General features: G+C 37.4%; 1 protein-coding gene across 2 annotated transcripts in view; it reads right to left on the reverse strand.

Moving 5' to 3' along the window:
* Positions 1-18,434, reverse strand: part of LOC145679887 (synaptic vesicle glycoprotein 2B-like) — a 76,016-nt gene that overhangs the window by 16,805 nt on the left and 40,777 nt on the right. For both annotated transcript variants that reach the window (XM_081750404.1, XM_081750403.1), the window contains exons 4-6: positions 14,320-14,482; positions 12,318-12,439; positions 3,743-3,981 (exon numbers count right to left, since the gene is read on the reverse strand). In XM_081750404.1, the coding sequence (XP_081606530.1) occupies positions 3,743-3,981; positions 12,318-12,439; positions 14,320-14,482 (524 nt within the window). The remainder of the gene's footprint in view (positions 1-3,742; positions 3,982-12,317; positions 12,440-14,319; positions 14,483-18,434) is intronic.

The following is an 18,434-nucleotide window of genomic DNA, read 5'->3' on the forward strand; positions in this document are numbered from 1 at the left end:
ACTAAATAGATTATAAATTATACTATAATTTTTTTAATTATTATTAGTATTAGTATTATAATACTAATACTAATAATACTAATAGTAATAGTAATGGTATTAGTATTATTAGTATAAATTTTTATTACTGTGTGTGAAGTTATATTCGACACCCAAACGAACGAAAAATGCCGTTTCCCAACCTTCCAGTCGCATTTCACATCAGTCCTTCTGCATACGCCAATATAATGTCTTACGGTATCAAAGGACTTACTATTTTGTAAGTGTAGTGGCTTGCGCGGGGGCGCGGTGGCTCAGTGATAGAGCGTTCACCTCTGGTGCTTGGGGTCCCTGGTTCGATCCCAGCTCGCGCCGTGTGTACTTTGTGGTGGACAAACACCGTGCTCGTGGGGTTTCTCGGGGTTCTCCCGTTTCCTCTCACTTTCTTCATTCCACCATTTCACTCATTTCTCATTATCACCGCCTCCCTTAGCCTAACCGACATAACGTGGGACGTTAAACTTAAAGATTTCATTTCATTTTTTGTAGTGGCTTGCTGTATCAGGAGATTACGAACACTACTTCGTAGCTGATAAGGGAGTGTAAAGCGGTGAAGTGTGGCGAGTAATAACAACTGTGTGTTTATTAAGTCAAAAGTAGGAGTGACGTGAAGTAGAAGAGGAGAGTGGAAGCACTATAACAATATTTTTCGATGAGATGAATAACGTGCTTGGATCAAGATTGAATTGGCGCCTGGGCACAATGGAACAACAATATTTTTAAGGACTTCACCAAAATAAAGGATCCTTTTCTCGGGAAGGACTATGACACAAGAGAAGTCAACATCTATGCCATTATGGCTGTCCTTGCAGTACATGGACACAGAATGACATGCTGTTCGGTGTACGATGCCTTCTACATGTGTAGCAGAAGGGAATTGAGGTAGCAGGCAGTAACATTGAAGGAATAGCTAGAACCGAAGAAGGACTACAGGAGATGATTGACAAAATAGTTGACACTGGTAAACTTTATGAAATGGAAATCAACAGCGAAAAATCGAAAGTCAGGACAATATCCAGTGCAAACATGGGTCAGAGTAGAACAAAGAGAACTTGAACAGGTCGATAATTTCAAGTATCTGGGAAGTATTTTGACAAGAGACGCTTAGTGCACCAAAGACATCAGGTCAAGAATTGCTAGAGCCAAAGAAGAATTTAATAAGAAAAGATCACGCTTAACTAGCAGACTCAATATTGGACTATGGAAAAAGTTGGTCAAATGCTATATGTGGAGCATTGGGCTGAATGGTTCAGACGCTTGGACACTACGGAAGTTAGAGAAGATATATTTAGAGATCTTCGAAATATAGTATTGCAAGAAAATGGAGAAGATAAAATGGACAGAGAGGGTACAAACGAAGATGTTTCAAAACGAATAGGAGAGCAGAGGACGTGTCTAGCCAGCATCCTTTGAAGAAAGGCCAATTGGATTGGACACATATTGCTTCTTCATACTGCCATAGAAGGAAAGAAGGAAGGAAAGTGAGGAATAGGAAGAAGAAGAACACAACTGATCGATGATTTGGAAAATAGAAGAAAATATTGGGAGTTAAAAGACGAAGTTGAAGATCGAAAAACTTGGAAGAAACATTTCCAGGTCGAAATTTATTTAAAAAAAAAAAAAGAACTTAGTTCCAGGATCTGAAAAAAAGGCAGAATAGGGATACTCAATAACAATGAAAATAACAGGTGATTCCTTACACCAAGATAAGACAAAAACTACAAGACAAACCTGGGTGCACAAATGCTTCCTTTCGGAGTTATAGGCTGCCGAAAACATGAAAAAAAAATGAACTTTAAAGGCCCATAGCTCCAAAACTATGGGACCTACCATAGTCGGGTCAAGATTTGACTGAGGAACTAATATGTGCGCTATCCAAAAATACATGTTTCAAAATTCATACAGTTTTATGGATGCACTTTGGCTACGGGCATATAATTGAAGTACTCACCAACTGCCTTTATAAAAATTGTTGCGAAAGTACCGCAGGATTCTGAAATATGAATAGTGTGTGGATAGGCAACACACTAGTTCCTAAATAAAGTATTGACCCGACTAAAGTAGTTTTCCATAGTGTTGGAACTATACCTATAGACTTTTAAAGTTCTTTTTTTTTTTTTTTTTTTTTTTTTTTCATGTTTTCGGCAGCCTATAACTCCGAAATGACAGATTTCTGCACCCAGGTTGGTCTATACATTTCGTCTTATCTTGGTGTCAGGAATCCCTCCCCCCAACGTTGTCGGTGTTGTTTTGAAACTCCCTGTATAAATCTATCTATGATCTGTAAATTATTCTAATTAATAGAAATAAAACTTCACAGAATACATATAACACAAAAGAATGAACGATTTCAGACTATTGCTTTGTTTACTTCTCAAAACACCGCTCTACTACCAACTCACTTTCCGATTGTTCGGACGCCCCTCCCCCCTCAACGATGTATTATTTCTTCATATGAGTGCAGAAAGACACAGTGTTTCCATTATTATAACAATACAGCAACAAACAGGTATGTTCACAGGGATTTATTTCGGTGGAAAGAAAGCCAAATTCAACATGAGGGTAAATTATATTAAAATTTGTAAAATTACCCATAAAATTAGATTAAATTTACAGAAAAATCGGAATTTCAGGGGTACTAACCCCCAAAATCCTAATTATTATTATTGTTGTTGTTATTTGTAAAATATAATCTAAACTCTTGATAATTTGTAAAATGCGTTTACGTCCAACAAGAAGAAAGAATAATAAAATATGAAATCTCAAATGCCCCCTGAATTATTTATCGTCCCCCAATTACCATTTTTTGTTTCAGCGTCCCTATCGGAAACGAGAACGCTCCTTGTGGGGTGGGAGGTATTAACGCCCAAGTTGAGAACCACTGATGTAATTCATGGTTTTGTGCATATACTACTCGTATAGCCTTGACTACACGGAAACTGTCAAAACCTTCCTTACATAGTTGTCAACCTCAAAGAACAAAATTATCGATTTTCGTTTTTCAAATTATCGTATATTCGCTATGCACATTATAACTTTAGAAATAAGGATAATGCTACTAATAATAGCAATAATATATAATAAACTTATCTCGTAATCTTCAGTTTAGAGCTTGAAAGCGGTGTCACTGTTCTCACAATTTTTTTTATCATTAACACTACTCTGAACAACATTTTCACCTGCTCGTAAAGATAATTGATTTTTTTTTTTAAAAAAATGATGCGGTGTTGCTAATTACCAATTTTGACATCATTATTGATTTATTTCATGGAGAATGATTGTTTATAGGCTTAGCGTGTATATTTTATAATTATTTAATACACATCTATAATTTATTTGTACATTCAAAAACTACAAGAAAGTGGGCGTTCTAAAATTATCGTATATTCACCTATTATCGCAAGCCCATTATCGTATATAGCATTAAGGCTTAGATTATCGTACATCACGATAAACTATCGTATGGTTGGCAACCTTGCTTTCTCATTCCATTCTTCCACCTTATCCCTTCTCCTACCTCCTCATTGTGTTCTTCTCTCTATTACTCCTCATATTGCAAAAGGACGATCATACGTCATCCATTGGCCATTTAGAAATGAAGGAAAATACCAAGAGAGACTAATCAGAATTTGGTAACTGTTAGAACTATAAATGTATCTAGTTGGTTTATAATTATTCAAATAAATAATGCAGTGATCCTTACAGGATATGAATCTCTTTGTTTTCCACTGTTAACAGCATACATCCTTCGGAAGATTGCCAATGCTTCATCGAGGCGACCTTTAGACATGAGAAACCTTGGCGATTCTGGGAAGGCTGACAGAGCTGCGGCAGTCAGAAGGCCAGGAAGAGTACATACAGCCACAAAGATCCGCCATGAATTGTAGGTGAAACTTGGAGATCTATATTCCCAATCTCGTGGAATTATCAACCATGCAATACCTCCAAAATAAATAAGGAAGATTTAGAATTTTGAATTAAATAAAGAACACTACTACTATATTATTTATTACCTTCATACGAAATGAAATGATCAAATAGTCATGGCCGTGATGTCTATTTTAGATATTTATCTCATATTACCCTACTATATGCAACTATGAAGATGTAAATACCTTTTACTGCAACAGCAGACAATTTTATTTCCATACCAATGTCAATCAAACTGCAAGACACTGATCACTAGACTCGAAGTTATGTCAATTTGTGATACCACTATCTATTGTTTTGTAATTAAACTAAATTTAAAGCCATGTAATGTAATTAATTCAAAATATATAAAATTGTTGCCAACAGGCAATATATATATGTACGAGAATTTTATTGACACCTTAAATATTAGACATATTTTGAAAACATTGTACAATGGAAATCTTATCAGTTCGTAATTATTACATTACGAAAGAGGAAAAGAAGGTTGATTTTTAGTCCAGAGAATCCTGAGACGCGAAATTTAGCAGGAATCTCTAATCACACTTTGTTTTCACCACGCTGCACAAAAATTTGCTTAACCAGAACCAATCAGTGCAGCCGCAAATAGTTGTAAATCATGTGTGCCTCCCATCACCACGTCCAGGACAGAGACCAGCATGGGCGCCCGAAGAAAATTTTCTATGGGGGACCATCTCCCTGGTTGTTATATTACGTCTAGTATTTAATATACGTGGTAATATAAACATGTATATATTAAATATACATATTTAATATACGTGTAAAATCTTATTATACATTTTCGTGTACCAGGGGCCCTTACCTCCTTGGAGCACCCATGTAGAAAAGTGATGACTTGGGACATTTTCTCCCAGGGGTGGGCGAGATTTCAATACGCAAGGACTTACAGTAGTACTGCGAAGATAGTGGTTACCTTTATTAAGCACGATTGGAAATTTGCCCCGGGGGAAATTTCGTAGCACCAGAGGGGAGTCATTCCCTTCAGGCAACCACTTGAAATAATCATTCATACAAACACTTATGGTTACGTGAGTACGGACAGCGACGTGACTAAGGCTAGTTGTCTCCCGGGGCAACAACTCGCCCTAGTGCCCCACCCCCTGACCAACCAAACCAAAACGCTCCCTGACTACACCTGATATTGGCATCACATAGTAATTCTCCTATTCCAATTTTTCTTCAAGTGGTAAAACTTGATTTCAAAGTAGCATGCTTGACATATTCTTATAGTCTTATCTTAATAACTACAAATTACAATGTTTTTGGAATTATATCGGGATGTGCGTATGTGTATAATGAATTAACAGTCTGTTGCTTTAGAATAGAATATTTAATTATAACAAACAGTGAAACTCGGACATTTTGCAAATCTATTAAATCGATATAAGTTAAATGAAAACACAAAAAGCTGAAACTGAAATTTAACTTTGCTGCTCTTTGAGCTGCAAATGTTTTTACAATGTCCTCAAAAGATAGCTTTGAAGCTAACTTATGCTCTTTTAATACAATCCTAAGGTTGGTGAGTTGTTGTTGCTGTATTAAGTTTCTAATGTATTTTTTTTAAAGATCTTTAGTTTTCTAAAACTCGTTTCTTTGCCTTATAGTGAAAATAAATATTTGCCCAGTTTTGCGCTCATCCAATCTGGCGTCCGGGGCTCAAGTCCCGTTCCCCCTTCCCCTCCCGTAGTTACGTCACTGAGTATGGATATTACACATTGCAGAAATTCTCCATCACAACACGGATTTTCTAGGATTGCCATTCTCCTGCACTGGCTAGAGCAGCGCCAGGAAAACCACCTGTAGTCGTCGGAATCTACGAATTTTTCTTCTAAAAACGCTCGATTTTCATCTCCGTTTAATTTAAACTGAGGCAAAACTTCTATGTAATTCAAAGCCAAGCAATAGTTACATAGGTGCTTATCGTATTTAGTCACATCATTCCATAGGTGTAATTTCATAGTTAATATTGAGAGATTTTAGTAAATTAACATAATGATTGAAGTTTAGTCGAACATTGTGCAAAGTGTTATTTTTGAGTACGTAATTGGGATTGATTTGAATTTAACTTCACTTGTCAACTTAAGAGCTTATGTGAAACGTGCATCTTAATGTGGAAAACCGTATCATAGGAACTTCTACCGTAAATCGAACCCGGTTCTCCCTGACCGAATGACTAACTACTTAGCTCAAATTCTTTGAAAATAAAGAAAACATAGCATTCTCCCACCTTTAGCAGGTAATAAGAACCTTCATCCAGTAGTCATCTTGATGTATCAACAATCCGTTTCAATATCGTACAGTATTGTAGTATCTATCTTTCTTGCCCTCCTGATTTTTCATGCCCCTAAGAATACAATGTCTTAACTAATGTCTCTTCCCCTATTTATTTACTGACAATGTTGTTTTTCTCCTTAATAACTCGTTTAAAGAAGTATATGAGTCACTGCCGGGAGAACATGTGTGAGTATGTAATTATTAAGAAAAGACAAATTCCTACGATGTGATTTACTATACTTAACTGTGTTTATATAGCGCAGAGTCATTTTAGATTTTGCTTCACCGAAGAGAGCAGGACCTCCGACGTAAGTAGAATTTTATATTTATCATGGCTTTACTATGATAATAGCGCAGAGTCATTTTAGATTTTGCTTCACGGAAGAGAGCAGGACCTCCGACGTAAGTAGAATTTTATATTTATCATGGCTTTACTATGATAATAGCGCAGAGTCATTTTAGATTTTGCTTCACGGAAGAGAGCAGGACCTCCGACGTAAGTAGAATTTTATATTTATCATGGCTTTACTATGATAATAGCGCAGAGTCATTTTAGATTTTGCTTCACGGAAGAAAGCAGGACCTCCGACGTAAGTAGAATTTTATATTTATCATGGCTTTACTATGATAATAGCACAGAGTCATTTTAGATTTTGCTTCACGGAAGAGAGTAGGACCTCCGACGTAAGTAGAATTTTATATTTATCATGGCTTTACTATGATAATAGCGCAGAGTCATTTTAGATTTTGCTTCACGGAAGAGAGCAGGACCTCCGACGTAAGTAGAATTTTATATTTATCATGGCTTTACTATGATAATAGCGCAGAGTCATTTTAGATTTTGCTTCATGGAAGAGAGCAGGACCCCCGGCGTAAGTAGAATTTTATATTTATCATGGCTTTATTATGATAATATTAATAACAAACTAGGTGTTACGAACTCACAAGGGTGAATTTGACATTAAGTTTAACCGTATATACGAGGGTTGATCGGAAAGTAACGTTACAATACATGTAATGAAGCGTGTATATACAGCGTGCGGCATTTAAAACCGGTCCGTCGTAATATTCTGGTATATTGTGTTTTTGGCAACACTTAAATAATCTACCTTTCTACCAAGAGATGACGTGTCGAGGTCGGGTCGACTTACGTGACCTGCAGCAGTCACTTGCAGCCGCAGCCAGTGAAACTTGTCGAAACCAGTTGATAAAAGGCCTCGTTGTGTTAAGCCGGGTGAGTGTCAGTGTGTGATAATGCCGTATTCGATACCCGAGCGTGTTGCCATTGTTGAATGGTTCATTCTCACTGGATCTTTTGTGAAAACAAAGAATTTGTTTCGGGAGAAATTTCTAGGACGTTCTTTGCCAGCAAAAAGCACCATTCAGGAATTGATAAAAAAAAATGGCGGCGTACAGGATCGGTTCAAAATGCTCCCAGGAACAGACGACCATCTGTCTGCACACCTGAATTAAAGATGCAGGTGGAGGAGATAATGACAAGAAGTCCTCGAAAGTCAACCAGGAGATTGAGTCAACAGGTTCATGCGAGTGAGAGAAGTTGCAGATGTGTTTTAAGGGGACTGAAGTTAAAACCGTACCGGATAAGTGTTGTACAAGAACTGAAGGAGCCTGACCTGCAGAAGAGGGTGCATTTCTGTTCATGGCTGTTGAGCAATGTTGCCAGTGGTTTCTTTGATCCACTAATGCTCATCATGAGTGACGAGGCGTGGTTGCACCTGTCTGGGTACGTAAATTCCCAAAACAACCGGTATTGGTCGACAGAAAATCCACACGCAATCCACCAGGTACCCTTGCATGAAGAGAAGATTGGTGTTTGGTGTGCCATTTCCGCCACACGCGTTATTGGGCCCATATTCTTTGAGACGACAGTGAACAGTGACGTGTATATGGGAATCCTGGAGGAGTTTTATACACACTTGACCGAAGAGGAGCGTCAGTTATGTTACTTTCAGCAGGACGGTGCAACATGCCACACATCAGCTGCATCATTGCCCCTTGTGCATGAGATGTTTACACCAAAGAGGACAATTAGCAAAGGCCTGTGGCCTCCTCGGTCACCAGACTTGTACACGTGTGACTTTTACTTATGGGGACTGTTAAAGGGAAGAGTATACGAAACAAATCCACACACAATTGAAGAACTCAAGACCAGGATCCAGGATGTCACCAATAGCATTACAACACAATAACTGACAAGGGTATATATGAATCTCCTCAATCGTGCTCACATGTGTTTTGAAGTGGGCGGAGGACAGTTTCAGCACCTGCTGTGAAGGCTGCTGTGAAGGTGAGTAGTCATATTCAATACATTACATTTCATTTATGTGTTGTAGTTAATCATATTCAATACATTACATTTCATTTTATGTGTTCACTTTGCGGGCCGGTTTTACGTGCCGCACCCTGTATTATTTCATACAACTAATACAGCGAACAAATTGTGTATACATTAGGTTATTTTTTGACATAATCTCCATATCGGTTGATACACTTGTCTTATCATGGCATGAGTTTGAAAATTCCCTCCTAGTAAAAATCCTGTCCTTGCGTATTCAGCCACGTTGCCACGAAGAGTTTCACCTCCTCGTCTGAAGAATATCGTGCACAATGTGACTAACGCTTCCGAATGACATTCCGAATTCTGCTATCAGATGCCGTAATGTTATCCTTCTGTTGTCCAGAAGCAGTTCATTCAAGCGAGAAGTGTTCAAATCTGTTGATGTTTGGCTGGATCGGTCACTGCGCTCCACGTCGGTGACGTTTTCTCTACCAGCCGTAAACTTTTCTACAACATTCTGCGACATGCTGACGAGACATTACGGTGTCTCCATAAACCTCTACCAGTTACCGGTTACATGTTTTGCCTACAGAAATCGAATAACTGAGCGTACTTCTTCGCGAGACCAGTTTTCCAAACGAGTAGCTATTTGTGTTTACCTACAACTAGCGCCATAAATGGCGAGTGGCTGAAACTCTAATTAGCTGCCAACTTTATGTATTAAAGCTACTACAAATTCCTCATTTCTCTATAACAGACGAAACTCCAGAAATATCGGCCTTATAAACTTAGATAACGACGGCCAGATAACAACGAAATCTGATCCTCCCTCGTATACGAGGCACGTTTCATTAAAAAAGTACCGTTTAAAAATGTTAAAGAAAAAACAGTATACTTATCGTAACAATTTCGTTGTTGCAGGAATGCGTGTACCATATAACCCACTTTTCTACATAGTTTCCACCAATATTAAGGCATTTATGGTACCGTACAAGCTTTTGAATACCATCCTCATAGAAATCTTCAACCTGATTTGACAGCCACTGCAAAATTAAAGTTTTGATTCACCATCGTTGTCGTGGTGCTGACCACCCAGCTCCTTCTTCTTGTAACTGGAAGAAACTTACCAGAGAACGACGAAGTCCTCAACTTTCTGCACCAAGTCTTCAATGATGACACAACGTCGCCCATTTCATTAGTCATCATGAACATTCGTATGGCCATCTTTAAAAGCTCTAACCCATTCCACCGCTCACAATGTTTTATCCATACATTTCACTAGCTCTGGGAATGATTTCAGCCACTTTCATGCCTTTAGAGCTAAGGAAACGAATCGCAGAGTGTATTTCAAAGTCAGCGGGATTTTCAATCGGCGGAGGCATATTTACTACTTTACAAACAAACATAAACTCGGTCGATTATTTCCGTAATGGAGTCCGTTGTTTGCCAACAAATGTAGGTACACTGTGTATGCGCGCAATACTGACTGAAGCGCTGGAGCGCCCGACTTTCAAAACGGTAGTTACTTAAAAACACACCATCTGTAGCGTAATGGTAAAGCAAACTTCTATCGCAGAGACCCGGGTTCAAATCCCGTTGTGGCAATTACTGAGGACGACCAGTAGTAGAAAAACTGCAAGAAAGTAGACTGAGATAGTCTGGGCATGTAAGAAGAAGACCTTTGGAATACGTAGATTACCGAGTGGGTACTATAGAGCTAATTGAAAACGAGCCCGAGACCGGCGAAATAAGAAGTGGGAAGAGCGTGTTGAGAATGATATGGTACGGTATATGGTATGGTATGATATGGCTACAGCGGATATGACAAGATAGAAACAGGTGGAGAATAGCGTACCGAATAGCCGACCCCAGCTAAGAAGAAGTATATATATATATATACAGTGGCGGATTCAAGGGGGTGCTATAGGGGCTATAGCCCCTCTTGACGCTTAGATATACACTGTATTAAATGGGCTTCAATCTTGCTTTACACTGGATAAAACGGCAAAATATGGTTTAGCCCCTCCCTTGATCATATCCTGGATCCGCCCATATATATATATATATATATATATATATATATATATATATATATATATGTGTGTGTGTGTGTGTGTGTGTGTGTGTTATTGCACTGAAAAAAGCCAAGTCCAAACTTAAGGATAATATGCTTTCTGTTTGGGAACACCATGAGAACAAGGTGGAGTCAATCGTAATACTGGGTGAAACACCGTTATTTCCTGTGGCGACGTATGTCAGTAAGAGCACTAATAATTCCTATGGAAACAGTTAGCACCGCTGTCACTTTCTGACGTAGTACATCGTGTTGTCATGGTGTTCCCAACAGAAAGCATATTATCCTCGCTTACTCCTTAAATCTGGACTTGGCTTTTTTTAAGTGTGTGTACCTCAATTTAATGAAACAAATTATTTAATTGAAATAGGAAAATGTATATAAAGTAGGCAATATATGAAGTAGAGGGACTTCGAATATTCTTTAGGATTTATAATCCAACGAAAAATTTTGAATGTCTTGACTTCTGCAATGCAAATGACCGGTTATGACTTTTAAAACTAGGAAGGTTCACAAAGAATGTCCAAGAATGTTGACATGACGGAAAAAATCATATAAATACTGCCGGACTCTCCTTCGGGAAAAGAAGTACTATTTTGACTCCGGGGTTCTGTTGGCCAGATTATTCATCGTTAGTAATTTCTACGCCGTCATTCTGTCAGTCAGAGGTCCTGTTAGTCACCATTACCAAAAAGTAAGTAATCATATATTGTCTAGCCCAAGGTCGCCTATCCTGGGGGGGCGGGTGGCCCGGGCCCCTCAAAGCTCATGTGGGCCCCCTAGTGTATTTATGAATATATAATATTTGGCATAATTTGAATGCAATTTGTCTTAAAATTCTCATATATATACCTTCTGCATCTGAATGCCCCCCCCCCAAAAAAAATTAGAGAGAAATCGGCGCCCTTGGTCTAGCCTAGTCTTAAAAGTCATACCAGTTCTTGAAATGCTCTGTAATTATTTAATTATGATTCTTATTATCTAAACAACAGATTATTAAATTCTAGTTCTAAATTATCTTTATCTCTGAACTTGAAGTTCCATGTTTATAGTCAATTCTGAGCTATGTTTTCTACGCCCCCAGACATGCATTAATTTACAATAGTTCTTGGAGCGACTGCGTGGATGTCAAGGCCCTTCAGTAATTTCATATATGAGAATGGTTTGGGGTTCGCATCCCAGACAAAGGTCTTCGTTTAATATGCCTCCGCTAGGTCTGTAACTGCCTTTTGCGTCCCGTAAACGGTCACATTTAAGGTAGATTGCAAGACTATTTTAGGTTTTAGCAATGTATGTATGCAGTACATAAATAACAAATCAGTTTCAACACAATAAAATTATCAATTATTATAGATAAAGAACAAAATACCTTTTATCTCTATAAAATTTAGTTTTTGTTGCTTTTCTTCTAAAGTAGGCATGAAAAATTTATCCTAATGAAGAATCTGTTACCAATTTATGTTTTTCGTAATGAGTAACTGCCGTTCATAAAACTTTCGTAAGATTCATCAAAATTCCTCCAATACAGATGTTTTCTACCAATATTATAAATCAGACTACAGAACCACAACATTCCTGGATTGTTTAATATTGAATCGGAAACAATCCCTGTGTATACAGAGATAACCGCCATGAAATTGGTTTTCAATTATGAATGGCGTATGAAAGATTAGTACTCACCTGGGAGAATTAGCAACCCAGAAGCCCAGAACGACTCTAGGTAACACAACACTGTCGGTCTGTGTTTGTTCGAGTGAAATTCGCTTAGATATGGATAAACCACGCTCACGGCGGAATTAATTCTGAAAACAAATAACACAATAATTAAAATTCGTGTTGCACAAAAAAAATTGATAAGAAATTATTTTTTGTAAACATATTGATTTGTATATTTAGTACTTCTTCAGTTTACGAATTACAAAGAAATGCTGAAAGTATAAATTAACCGACAAAAAAAAAAGTAACTGCGATCAGGGTGAAAATGGACTTCCGGAACTAAGAGGATGACCATTAATACTTATAGTCTGATCTGGTTATACCACGAAAACAAGCCAGGAGGGGGATGAGGGCAAGATGACTCACTGGTAGAGTGCTTATCTCTGTTAATTACTAAAATTTAAACCAGTGGTTCTCAAACTTGTTGTTACCGCGACCCACATTAAATATTAAAAAGTACTTTGTGGTGCACCTACTTCTGTGGTGGTATTTCAAATCAACTAAATTTTGTAAATTATATTTCTATTTTTTTCATATAAAGGTAACACAGAGCTAACACTATTTTCAACGCAATGCCCTACCTCGTGAGAGATTTTGACTCAGCCATTCTCTTTCCTTCTTAACCCAGCATCTCTACTGATTGTACAGCAGGGCAGGGTTCTGAGTAACCACTTACTTTGCACCCCATTAACAAACGCTTTCAATTTTCATTTCCTGAATGGCGCTTACTTTACAACATATGTTTCTGCATCAAAATAAAATTTTCACAATTAAAAGGAAATACTTCTCGCGGCCCACCAATGGGTCGCGACCCACACTTTGAGAAACACAGATTTAAACTATTACTAATACAACTACTAAAAATTAAACGAAAACGAGTCATTAACAAAATTTCGTACAATTACTTCATTTTTTTAGAATATTCGAAAACCATCTTGACATTGATTCAGGCTGTGATTTGATCTTATCCACTATGTTGAAAACCGGAGTCCTTACGTTCTAAGAGGGAACGGGGGGCACGGTGGCTGAATGGTAGAGTGCTTACCTCTCTTGCGTTGGGATCCTGGTTCGATCCCCGTCGAAATAAGTTTGCGATGGACAACATCGTGTCCGTGAGTTTTCTCGGGCCATATTCCTCTTTTCTTCCACGTTCTCATTCCACCAATTCTTCCATCGTTATTCATTTGCATTAGTCATCCTTCTCCCTTAGCTTAAAATGCATAATTGTGGGCTTTTAAACGAAAAGATTTCATTTCATTTCATTTGTCTTTTTTTGATTTATTAATTGCAACTGTACACAACACGTGTTCACATATTGCTAATTTCCAGCAGATGTTGCTAATTCCCAGCAGACGTTGCTCATTTTCAGCAGATGTTGCTAATTTCCAGCAGATGTTACAATTCATAAAATTTCCCCTTATATCCTAAATTATATACTCGACGCATCGTTTTACAAGTTCAGCGAAGATATATAATATAGAATCTTTTGTTTGTAATAGTATTATACAAAGTGCACATCCTTTAATTATACTAAAGGACAACGTTTATGGCGTTTGAAGGCGGTGCTCTGAGCTCAATTTAAAAGCTGTTAACCAATAACAGGGCTGCGATGCTGCCACGTCTCTGTACATACTCGCAGCAGTTTATGCACGAAAGGAACAATTCACTATTTATTACCGTCTGCTTAGCCACTACCTTCGATTTATTCGCCTAGCTAACATTATGTAGATTGTGTTCTACGGTTTTGTACATTCGTACGCTGTGATGGGCGGTGAAACGTTAGCCTAAAGGATCATACAATAGAACGTTAAACTAAGAATTTTATGTTATTTAAACTATCGATCTGCTAAAAGTAAAAACGGTCTTATTCAGTTAAGCGGACTGTAATTATTCTTGCCTTAGTTCCTCAAGCACCCTCATACATACAGGTAAATATAGTATATAAATATTTATGACCTTAACGTACGTGAGTCCAGTGAAAAACCGTAGCACCGCCAATATCCAAAATCCTTGTGAGAAACTTGCACCTATACCAATAGCAGCGTCCATTAAAAGAGCAGTAATGAGTGTCTTCTTTCGACCCCAGGAATCTGCAATCGCTCCCCAGATGTACGAGCCAATAAGAGATCCTATGAACAAACAGAGTAGTACTTATAATAGCGAGTCAGTTTATTTTCTAAATTGAAGATTAGAATCTCATTACAAGTAGTATTAGCGTTACTACTACTAGAATAGTACACTGAGAACTAAAAATGCAGGTGGCATACTTAAAAAGATAGGTTACATGCGTAATTCCTGTAGTTTTTGGACTTAACGTACACCAGACGTATAACTGAAAATGCATGTTTTATAATACTTTTCGTATAACTGTTTCATCTATACGTACTTTCCGTATCAAACAATATACGCGGTCAGGATCTCATACAAATGGACGTATATAACCTATAGCTGACGAAGATAGCATACATATATGTATGTAATATAAAAAAGACTGTTAGATATCAGACATTCTGCAACGGCATGATGTAACATCGAAGAGCAGTGCCTATGTAGCATACAGATAACGTATACTCCCTACTGATTTCTGTACTAAGCAAGAGGATTCCGTATATTTGTACAGTATACCACTGTCCGGAGAACAGATTTTTCACAGTGTAGTACCAGGGAAACGAACCGTACCGTTTCTACCGAGGAAACGAACAAGAATACATAAAAATTACTATTAATTAACATAGCACTTTATTATTATTATTAATAATAATAATAATAATAATAATAATAATAATAATAATAATAATAATAATTTGTTGCAATTGAATAAAAACTGTTCATTCTTATTGGCTACGAATGACATACTTCTTTATTGCCATAAAAATTAGAAAATTACGCATTATCCTCAAACATCCTACTTTGTTTAGCTTGATATGATCTTCGATTAATATATGTCTTGTCATCTTTACACAATATTACAGGAGAGCAAGGTAGCTCAGTGGTAGAGCGCATACATTTGGTGTGTGGAGTCTGGTTTGATCCCCGGCTTTGTACGTTTGTAGTAGACAACATCGTGCTCATAGGTTTTTTCGTGGTGCTCCTGTTTCCTCCCGCATTCTTATGCCAACAATTTTTCCATCATCATTCACTTGCCTTAATAATCCGTCTCTCTTAGCTAAAAGGCATAATCGTGGGACGTTAAACTGAATTATTTTATTTCATTATACAATAAGGAACAAAAGTTAAGTTTCTCATACATTTCTCATATACGTGGGGTTGGGAGTCGTTTCGTCCAAAGATATTTCGTCCAAAGGACATTTCGTCCAGAGACATTTAGTCCAAACATATTTGATCCAGGGACATTTGGTCCAAAGGACATTCCGTCCAAAAGACAATTGGTCCAAAGGACATTTCGTCCAAAAGACAATTGGTCCAAAGGACATTTCGTCCAAAATACAATTGGTCCAAAGGACATTTCGTCCAAAATACAATTGGTCCAAAGGACATTTCGTTCAAAGACATTCTGTCCAAAGGACATTTCGTCCAAAAGACAATTGGTCCAAAGGACATTTCGTCCAAAAGACAATTTGTTCCAAAAGACATTCGTCCAAGAGACATTTGGTCCAAAGAACATTTCGTCCAAGAGACAATTGGTCCAAGGGACATTTCGTCCAAAAGACATTTGGTTCAAAGGATACTTCGTCCAGAAGACAATTGGTCCAAGAACCATTTCGTCCAGGGATGTATAGTTGAAAGCACATTTCGTCCAAAGGACATTTGGTCCGGTAACGCTTGGGGGTCCGGGGTTTGTTTCTATTAGAAGAGTAAAAGTGACGCCTATAACATTATGATTCAATAGCTTCTTATTTCTAAAGAAAATTTGAAATAGAGATTCATTCCGCAATTTTCATTTCGATAGAACAAGTATATGCTGAGATATTCAGAAAAACGTAAACGCCTGAATAGAAAATGGTCACCTTTCTTTGCTTTCATTAATAATTTTAGAAATGCACTTGTAGCTTCGTTGGTTAAGGAATTCACCTACTCCCGAAATGATAAACAACCCTTTGAAAAGCAAACTTACTCTTCGTTTGAAGACAACATTGCCTTCGCATGGTCATGTGAATCTTCTATTTGGTTTGAGACTTTGCAATGAATATCTTAAATGTACTCTACTGTACCGAAAAAATTAATATTAAAGCCAAAGTATATACTGTATTTGCATAAGGAGTAACACTGAAATAAAAATACAGTAAAAGTGAACAATTCTGGTTTGTCATACAACTCACTAACTATGTAGAAACGTCTGCCGAAGTTACACATTATCAATAGTCTACGAATAGAAACCAGACTTGTGGTTAACCTGAAAAGATACCTATATTCTACAAGAAATGTTCCAAGTTTCATCTTATATTTCTCAATCACTTATCACAATGTTGTAGCCAAGAATGTGACTGTTTAAGAGTATTATTAACGGTAAAAAGAATACATTTCACAAATGTGTATTTTTCTATTCTCAGTATTTCTTCAAAGAAACTTGACACACATTATTTTTCACTTTACTAAGACAAGGGTTTGAATGCATAATATTTGACATATTCGAATTTAAACTCCATTAATTTTAGTTACCGGTATTTATTTTAAAACTATTTCATTAACAACATTAAAATTTTAGATGTCATGTTAGCAGTTATTGCAGCAACATACTTCACACTCCAACCTTTCGCCCATTCCTGTTGTTCGGCCATTTTGTTTTCAGGCGTTTACGTTTTTCTGAATATCTCCGCATATATTTGTTCTATGGAAATGAAAATTGCGGAATAAATCTCTATTTCAAATTTTCTTTAGAAATAAGAAGCTACTGAGTCATAATGATATAGGCAACACTTTTTTATTTTTCTAATAGAAACACACCCCGGACCCACAAGCGTTACCGGACCAAATGTCCTTTGGACGAAATGTGCTTTGAACTAAACATCCCTGGACGAAATGTCCCTTGGACCAATTGTCTTTTGGATGAAATGTTCTTTGGACCAATTGTCTTTTGGATGAAATGTCATTTGGACCAATTTTTTTGGACGAAATGTCCTTTGAACCAAATGTCTTTGGACGAAATGTCCTTTGGACCAATTGTCTTTTGGACGAAATGTCATTTGGACTAAATGTCTTTGGACGAAATGTCATTTGGACCAATTGTCTTTTGGACGAAATGTCCTTTTGGACTAAATGTCCTTTGGATCAATTGTCCTTTGGACAAAATGTGTTTCGACTAAATGTCTCTGGACGAAATGTCCTTTGACGAAAAGGGTGGTCACCATCTGTGGGCTATATCTCAATGAAAACCTTAATACGGTCACTTCAGTATCTGCTTAATGTTACTATACTAGCGACACTTTGACTGTGGGTAATGTTCATCCCTAATACAGTAGTTAAGAAGTGATGCTCCGCTACCTCACTGAGCCCTGTCCAATATTGAAGATTTACTGCCAACCCACATAAAGCTTTCTACCATTAACACTCACTATTAAGTGGAAATAAGGTTGTAATTACATATATGTAGTTCACAAGTATTTATTCACAGTCAAGCAGAATATAATTAAGTACATATAAACTACCTCTTTTAAGCTATTAATTGTTTATATTCTAGAAGAAAAAGAATTAGCGAAATCTTTTGATTAACATTCGAACATCACTCATACCAAAAGACAGTCTCTGCCATTCAATCATTGCGGAGTAGCGAGCGTGAAAATACACCGGCCGCAATCGAAGCGTCCGCGAAGTGTAAAGTACGTGATGTAATTCGATTTCAAAAATCGGATGCTGAGTTCCGTAAAATTCCAAGATCAGGCATTTCATAAACCATTTCTACCTCTTTCACGAACCACATTGTTTATACGTTCATCAAGGCCATTTTCCGATACAGATTTCCAGCCTTGGCTATTTGTCATGCACGTCCATCCGTAACTTTCTACTGAAACAGGAAGTAGGAGAAGTAAGTACAACTTGCGGTTTTAAAAATATATTTTTTTGGTTAACTAGCTTCGAAGTAGCTAGCACCCATTGCGAGGGCTGTACCCTCTACTAGAGAAA

This window comes from Thermobia domestica, chromosome 2, assembly GCF_964235325.1.
Source record: "Thermobia domestica chromosome 2, izTheDome1.hap1.1, whole genome shotgun sequence".
Taxonomy (NCBI): Eukaryota; Metazoa; Arthropoda; class Insecta; order Zygentoma; family Lepismatidae; genus Thermobia; species Thermobia domestica.